Source organism: Mastomys coucha, unplaced genomic scaffold, assembly GCF_008632895.1.
Source record: "Mastomys coucha isolate ucsf_1 unplaced genomic scaffold, UCSF_Mcou_1 pScaffold15, whole genome shotgun sequence".
Classification (NCBI taxonomy): Eukaryota; Metazoa; Chordata; class Mammalia; order Rodentia; family Muridae; genus Mastomys; species Mastomys coucha.
This window is the reverse complement of record NW_022196897.1, coordinates 100,722,362-100,731,048: the sequence shown is the minus strand read 5'-3', so window position 1 is coordinate 100,731,048 and position 8,687 is coordinate 100,722,362. Positions and strand designations below refer to the sequence as shown.

The 8,687-nt window shown below is 40.8% G+C and overlaps 1 protein-coding gene and 1 long non-coding RNA gene across 3 annotated transcripts in view; one reads left to right on the top strand and one right to left on the bottom strand.

Annotated features, from left to right (window-relative positions):
- Positions 1-4,471, bottom strand: part of CUNH15orf41 (chromosome unknown C15orf41 homolog) — a 196,482-nt gene extending 192,011 nt beyond the window's left edge. The window contains exon 1 of one of the 2 annotated variants that reach the window (XM_031371404.1): positions 4,172-4,471. In XM_031371404.1, the coding sequence (XP_031227264.1) occupies positions 4,172-4,272 (101 nt within the window). In that variant the 5' untranslated portion in view covers positions 4,273-4,471. The remainder of the gene's footprint in view (positions 1-4,171) is intronic. The other variant, XM_031371403.1, reaches the window with a different exon arrangement.
- Positions 4,472-4,552: 81 nt separating this feature from the next.
- On the top strand, positions 4,553-8,073 carry LOC116090670. Its single transcript, XR_004118774.1, has 3 exons — positions 4,553-4,850; positions 6,053-6,209; positions 7,051-8,073. It is a non-coding gene; the product is annotated as an uncharacterized LOC116090670 (long non-coding RNA).
- Positions 8,074-8,687: the final 614 nt, after the last annotated feature.

The window sequence follows — 8,687 nt, the reverse complement described above, 5'->3', positions numbered from 1 at the left end:
AAAAAAAAGAAAAAAAAAAGAAAACCTCAATTTGTTCCTAAGAAATGGAAAGAAAAGAAAAGAGAAGAGAAGCCTGTTCAATGCTAGCAAAAGCTGCAGGACAGATATTCCTATGTTCTGCAGGTAAAAAAAATTAGCAATCTTCTTGAAAGTGTCCTGTCCATACCCATCAACAGCCTTCAGAAATAAATATGCATCCATCTGAAACAGTCAGTGGTTACGTTCAAGTGTAACCAATGACCTCCTGGAGTCCCCAAGCCCCTCTCAGGGTCTACAAGATCAAAGGTTTTTGTTTTTTTTTTTTACAAAAAAAAATATAAAATATTACTTCTCTTTCTATTCTATTTGTGCCTATTGTATACTACAGTAGATAAATTTCCAACTTTCTCCTTTCCATCCCCTTCCAGCTACCCTCCCTGGAGTCCCTCCAATAACCCAACCCTCACTCAAGTTGATAGATTCTTTAACTCACACCTAACAACAAATTGAGGCCAGGGCACTATGGCCATTTCAAACTCATGTCCACTCAGCTTAAAAAATAAATTGGCCATTTCACTTTAGAATATTCACTAATTAGTGATATTAATCCACATCCTCTTAAAATTCTGTATGCTGAATTTAGAAGTCAATACAAAAACCATTTAGCAAGATATCATGGTATCTCTGTGGAGGAACTCACTTGACTGAGAGCTGAACTAGCCATTTTTTCCCAGGGAATACAATTCTTACTTGAATAAACAATGAATGAAATACGATTATTTAGATTTGGGTATCTGGCAGACGTTTTTTCTCAGATACAAATGATGTGAGCCTGTCATTTCAAGGAAAACAACTAATAGCATGTGTTGCCAATGGTAAAATTTGAGCTTTCAAGGGAAAATTCAAATATTAGAAAGCTTATATCCATCACTATAGCTTGACAGCTTCAAATCTTACAGACTTCTAATGAGATCACTGATGAGATTAGCAAACGTGATTTTTTTTCCTACAGTAGAATGAAAGGTGACAACATTTTGAAGGTTTGTATGGTTCAAATCAATATTGCACAGGTAAAAGACCCACTAACGTTCAAAACAGGCCACTCACTGGGTTACAATGCAAGAAGGTGACAAGTGTTGAATGAATTTCTTATCCCACATTATAGTCAACCTTCAAGAAACTAGCATTTGTTAGGTTTTGTTTTTGTTTTTTTTTTTTAATCCATAGTTATCAAAAAAACCTATTAAGTTACTCTTTTCTTTTGCAACTACATATGAGGCTAGAGTTTCTTAGTATTTTTTCCTTCTTTTTCGGTGGCAATGTATACGTGTGTCTGACCACAGGCCTGCGGGTACACTCACACATGCGTGTACATGTGGTGGCATATCTGATGTCTTCTCCTATGCCTCCCCATATTTTTTAAGACAGGGCCTCTCCATGACTTCTTCACTGCTAGGGCTTCCATTGCAACCCTCCTCCTTAAACACAGTTGGTCAGGTGTGTCACACCAATAGCCCTCGTGTTAGTTTGCTTTCTAATGCTACCATAAAACACCAAGACCAAAGAGGCACCTGGGGGAGGAAAGGGTATATTTCAGCTTACAGTTGCAGATGGTAAGAGCAGGAACCTACAAACAGCAACTAAAGCAGAGACCATGGAGGGCCAATGCTTACTGGCTTGCTCTCCGTGGTTTGGTCAGTCTGTTTTCTTACACATTGCAAGACCACCAAGGGGTGGCTGGACACTCTCATATCACTCACCAATCAAGGAAAAATAGCCCATGGGAAGAGACAGGAAAGAGGCTCAGAGGGTCAGGAGAGTCGATGGAAATCTGCAGCTGCCCAGAGGGTAGGGGTGGGGAATCTCTAGGAAGTCAGATGGGGAGGCTCCCAGAAGTCAATGCACGTGACTTTGGCCAAGATGCCTAACAGTGGAGATGTGGAACCTGAGGAGCCTCCTATAGGATCCTCATACCTGCATAGCAAGCATTTTCCTCAGTGAGCCTTTTTTCCAGTCCCTCCTCTTATCCTTTTATCAGTAACGTTTGACAACCAATTAATTATAAAAATAGATGCAGCTTCTTGTAGTTAAGGCAGATCTTAAAGAAATTTGCAAAAGTATACAACCACGTCTCAAGCTTTTTTGGAATTATGGATATTATATATAAAATGTTAACAAGTAATATACTTACTATTATTCAAAACAAATTTAGTGGTATTTTATCTAATTTCTCAGCATTAATTTAAATTTTAGTAAATACTTAAGGATATAACCATACATATAATCATAGAAGGACAAAATATATGTATATTATATATACATATATTTTAATGGTGGGGCTGGTAAAATGGTCTAGTGGGTCAAAGCACTTGCCACCAAGCCTGACTATGGGAGTTCCATTGCCAGACTCATTTGTTGGAAGGAGAGAAACAACTCCAAGTTGTCTTCTGACCTCCACACACACCTTGACACATGTGGATCCAAATACACACAAATACACAATAATGTTCTTTTGAAAGTAGTAATATGTGCACATAATGATAACATAGTATCAAAAAAAGCTCGAAAACTCCCAAGCCATGTATACACATAGGATATACATTCTATATACTATATAACATACATGTGATATATACCAACATCTTATACCTTTTCCCCTGGATGGTCAGCCACCACTCATTTTACTGTTTATAGACTGAGTGCAAAGAAACTACTGATAATAATTAAATCCAACTTGTCAACTGTGTTCTTGAATAGCAACTATCATAAAATCCCCTAGCTATAAAGGGATAATAGCACCCTTAAGTATGGACAATATTGGAAGGAGACTCTTTCTCTTTAGAGTCTAGGAAAATTAGTCTACCAAATATGAGGTCATAAAAGGTATGTTTCAATTTGTATTGATACCTATTATCCAATAACTTGTCTTTTTTTGTTTGGTTGGTTGGTTTGGTTTTTCCAGACAGGGTTTCTCTTTATAGCCCTGGCTGTCCTGGAACTCACTCTATAGACCAGGCTGGCCTTGAACTCAGAAATCTGCCTGCCTCTGCCTCCCAAGTGCTGGGATTAAAGGCATGCTCCACCACTGCCCAGCAACTTGTCTTTCTCAATGAACTATCTCTGGTGATGGATGCATGGTCAAAGGCTATACATTATTGGTAGGAAAGCTCTCCATCAATGTCATAATGTTTTGAATAAGAAGAATATGTATAAAATGTTCTGTATTATTTAACATATAAATTATGATAACCTAATTGTTTTGAACAGGTTCTTCAAGTAATGATTAGGTCTCAGTTTTCACATCTTTGAAATAGAAAATGTACGTTATATAATCTCTAAGAGACCTTTCCTAGCAGATGGGAAAATCCTAAAATACCACAGGAAAGTGAAAAGTATGAAGCCCATGGGGAATACTATGCACACAATGAGAGACCTTCAAACCTTGAGATCCAAATGACCAGACTTAAGAGTGTGACCCTTACACCAATGTCCTCAAGCCGGGCAGTGGTGGCACACGCCTTTAATCCCAGCACTTGGGAGGCAGAGGCAGGCAGATTTCTGAGTTTGAGGCCGGCCTGGTCTACAGAATTCGTTCCAGGGCAGCCAGGGCTACACAGAGAAACCCTGTCTTGAAAAGAAAAAAAAAGGAATCTTTTCATCTTTTCATTGCATAGTCAACAAGACCCAGACCTCCTTTGGACCTGGGCCCTGTTGTCACTAGTGGCAACCCGAAAGGGTCCTGTTTATTCTAGATCTACCATCTCTAGGTATCTATGCCAAGTTGGCAGCAAGCCAGTGCGATGAACCGCCAATTCACGTTTTTTTTTTTTTTTACTTTGCAAAGATCCCATTACCAATAACCCACTGCTAGTATGTGGGAATTAACCACTGGTCATCTATGAAGCACCTACTTACTATGTGTACACCCCCATGCCCGCCATACGTATCAAGTTTTCAATAAACATCTGTTGACTTGGATTCAACTCCAAGGCCTGGAGTGGCTTCAGGAGCCTCAGCCATTAAGTGTTCTGAATGGTAGGCAGGTGAATAGGAAAGAGCACTCTCATGATCTTCGACCTAACCCGTCACTATGTTCCTCCCATTTGTGTGTGACACGTGGCTTCTAGGACTGCCAGGGTGGCGGGAACTGGGCTGAAGATAAAAGGCTGTGAGAGGGGAGATGGGAACTTACCTGGGGAACCTCTGCTTCAGCTTCCTCAGGCTCTGCCTAGTGGGCGGTACAGACACTAGGCACTGGGCTATCTCCTCGTACTGGGCTTTGGTTAGTATCATATTGGGCCCAATTTAAAAATCACCCTTGGGCTCGTGCAGGCTTGGTGCCTAGAAGCTAGGGGAGAGCAGAGCGGGACGACCCTGGGCCCTCCTCTTATTTAGCTCTCCCTTATGACCCCCAAATCACACCCCCTAGCTGCACCGCGGGGCGGAGACTCGCAGCGTCCCAGGCTTCACCTCCGCAGGAGAGGCGGTCTGTAGAACTCGGTGCGCAGGCAGAGTGTACTGAGCAGCCGCAGTAAGCCGGGCCGAAGGCAATTAGCCGCCATCTTGGGTAAGGGCAAAACAACCAGGAAGTGGCGGCAGCGGACCGAATTCTTTCTGCGTTTTTAGGGGCAGGTGTCCTCAGCATCACCATCCTGAGGTCGGAACACAGACGCTCATTGAAGCCACTCTGCCAGCTGCGAGACGCACAGACGGCCCGTCTCACAGTTCACGGGCAGGGTCACGGGTGCTCCTTCAGCCTGGAGTTGGAAACCCGGAAGTTCTCTGGCGGAGCGCGGGATTTGAATTTGGGTTATTTTTTTTCAGACACGCCCAATTCTTCCGCTCTAAGCAGATGGCCTGCAAGAAGCAAGGTGAGCACAAGCTTAGCAGTGGAAAGGATCTCTGCAAACCTGCAGTTTGGCCTTTGCTGGGAAAGTTCTTCAGCCTCTCTCGTGGAAAGCAATGCTGTTTTTGTTGAGAACTTAAATTCTGCATCTTTCTCTTTTTTTTTTTTTTTCCAAGCCTACAGCACCCCGTATTCCCAAGTACTAACCAGGCCAGACCCTGCTTAGTTTCCGAGATCGGGCGCGTTCAGGGTGGTATGGCCATAGCCTAAATTCTGCATCTTAAAACAACTGGCAGTAGAATGTCAGTTTCACCCCCTTTTACTTAAAGAAGTATATTCCTGCCCCCCGAAATAGTAGGTGCCCAAAAATGTGTAGAAACACGAACTTCTGAGTTAACATAATAGAGCATTAGCTCCTCTAATTCTTTTTTTTTTTTTAACCTTTGTTTCTAAGATGGGAATATGGTGTGTGTGTTCTCTTCAAATTTAAACATTTTGAGCAAATGGAAGAAAATCTGCTTAGGTTTTAGCACATTTAAATAGTTTACTGCTTTCATTTGGTATAAAGTGTAAGTTGGAAGGTTGGCCTAGATAAGACCTCATTGAAAAATTCTTTGATCCACCAAAGGCTCAATTACTTTACCTTTAAAAATTTGTAATTCATGAGGCTGGTTTTGAGATTAAATAAGGTAGTATAGAGCCAAGTTATGGAATCACTCTAGATGTCAGTCAACAGATGAGAGAATAAACCAAATGTGGTTTAGAAACACAGTTTTAAAGATTAAAATGATGTCTACTTCTGGAAAAAACAAATACTCAAACCAATATCTTTTGCTTCCTCTCATTTATGGATCTTTAATTTTACATAAATCACAAGTACACACATTTACATACACACATATATACATGAAAGAACACAGAAATGCTGAGAAAGCAATAAGACTGGGGGAGAGTATGGACATAAACATGAAAGAATTTATATTTGTGGAGTCAGCACTATGTACAATGACCATCTGTCAATAAAAACAATAAGATGGTACAAGAAAAATTTACTTAGCCTAGCATTCAGCAGATAATCTACATAGCCTAAATTAGTTAAATAACAAGTTGCTTAAGTAAACTGGAGAGGATGTTTACTAGATAGTGCTTGTAAAACTCGCTTAATCCCAGTAACTTCCCCCAGTGCAGATTCTATCCCCATTATTGCTCTGTCTTTCCTTTGTTCAGAGTGAACAAAAGCATAAAAGGCCAAGGAACTTCCCAAAGGTCATGAGAACAAGTCAATAGCTAGAGTGGGATTCAAGTGAAGATTGGTCTGCTGTGTTGCTGCCTCTCAACAATGTGTAATCACTTCATCTCCTAGTCACTCTCCTAAACCCAAAGGGTAAAGTATTTTTAAAGCAACTACTCTAATTAAAAAAAAAAAAAAAAAAAAAAAATCACATACAAGGGGCTCTTTTTCCCCGTCCAGTTTTCACTATATTTTCTCGACAATTTCCAAAGTCCAATACTAACAGTGGATCCTAAATTGAGCAAGAGCTTCAAGTTTCTAGATCTTTACATCAGAAAGTTTCCTTCCCATATGCTTTACATCTAGATCTGGTTGTGTGACATTAGTATATAACCGTTATTTATGGCAGCCTAGCCTGGAGTTGCCACCTGGTTAGTTTGTTGCTGACCCTGCCGTGACTTGTGCGTGAAAGCTAACTGACGAGAAGCAGACACCACTTGGTCCCCCATCCCTCTCCTGTTCACAGCTTCACTCCTTCCAGTTCACAGCCATCAGGGTTTTATAGAAAACATCAGTTCAAGGATGTTTGCACTAGTTGTTTTAGAGCAACTCTCCTCTCCCTAGCTCTTGTCCTGCCCTCGCCCTCGCCCTCACAACCCTTACAGAAAAGGCCAGGTTTGTTTTCTTGTTTTTATTTTGAACATGCTGGCAGCTTACTATTATAACTCAAATCCAGTTGGTTGTTTATAAAGTTAGTACTGGGAGAGATGGAGCATTCTGTGCTGCTTTCATTGGCAGTGACGTATCAGGTACAAAATAAGAGCTGGGTGGAGCTGTTCTGCTGTGACTTAATTGGTTTCTTTTCCTCCTAACAGAAACACTTGCAATTGGCTGAGTATGCATGGGAGGCCCCCTTTCTTCTTGCTTCTGCCCGTTTTGCTCTCATCTCTCATCACCCCCTTCTGTCTTTCATCTGCTATATTGTTTCTTCTAGGGCTTTTTCTGCATGCCTGAAGTGTATGCCCATTTCTCAGTCAGCCGGTAATACCATTTCCTCACTAAGTGACGGAGAGCTGTGAAATACAAGCACAAAACTAAAACCTGAAGCAAACAAGAAACCAACCTGGCCAGCGACCTGTTCAGAATTGGCCATGGAATGACCAATCCAGAACAACTGGCAGATTCTCGGATTCCCTTATCCTGAATGTTTGACACCAAGCACAAGCAAGGGAATAGCTGTGTCTTCATCTGAAAGGGAAAAAAGAACCTTAAAAAAAATGTATAGGGAAAGTGTAGCAAAACATACTAAGAGGGGAAAATAAGTAGCGCCTGGTCTAGCACCCTGGAAAAGCCTACAGTTGTACAAAGGAACAGAAGTTGGGCAGCTTTCCTTGGGCCAGTTCCTGAATGATGTGAATGTTGAACATTTTAAAAGAGAGATGGAGTGTGGATGGGAGGCTTGTGGCCCTTTCAGTAAAGGGACTAATACAAAGGGTTAAAATTAAGAATGAACTGCATTATATGGCTAGGAAAATTATTCCCACTGTAGCTGAGTTCTAGGCAGAGTGAAGAGTTCGTGGCCTTTCAAAGGCTCAGCCACATTTTCAAATGGTCTACTGAAGCTAACACCTGTATTTAAAACCATGAGCATACTACTTTTACTATATTAAAAACTCTGATGCTCTTCAGCAGGTCTCGATCAGTATTTACACTGACAATTTTAAAGTAATTGAAGTCTACTAACTGAACACGTGGGAAGGAGAATGCTAATTTTGTGAGAGTCTGTTATGGGCAACTATCATCCCATTAATACCTTATGTCACTGATTCTCAGCAGTTGCACTGTTCAGTAAAGCTGCTGGTTTATATATTAGAAACGGAAGCCAAATAATAACAATGATGATGATGGTGATGCGATGGGGTTGGAAAGATAGCTTATCAGCTAAGAGCACTTGCTGCTCTTGAAGAAGACCCAGGTTTGGTTAGTAGCACTTGCATGGTATCTCACAACCATTCAAAACTCCAGTTCCTGGGTTCCAATGTCATCTTCTGACCTCCATGAGCACCAAGCAGACATATGATCCATATACATACATGTAAGCAAAATGCTTATACACATAAAATAAACCTAAAAAGAAAAACAATTAAAATCTGCCTGGAATGTCTAGCTACTAAATTGTAAAACTGTGGTTTGAACCCAAGCTAATCGGACTATGAGATATTATGTCATCTCTCTTTTGAACCAAAGCTTAAATCACCTTTCATCAAGTAGTCATTTTATTCTAATCTCAACACAATAAAAAACTTCAGATAATCAATGAGGATTAAACAACTGCTGTGGAGACCAGAAGCAAGTACTCAACTTAATAACTGAGAAAAAAAAATGGAAAAGAAAATATACAGAAAGACAAACCAACTGTAGATGGATAGGGATGAGCAAAACCAAGTTCTATGTCTTTATGGAAGTCAGTGGAGAAGGTCTGTAAAATCAGTGATCTGATTCCAGACCATTTTTACCAAGATCCACTACACAGTGAAAAATGCGACATCTTCCTGCAGTTCTGTGTGGCACCTCTTTGGGTCTTTGTTGTCAAAAAACACTTGGCACACTCACCAAAGGTAAGAACTGTAA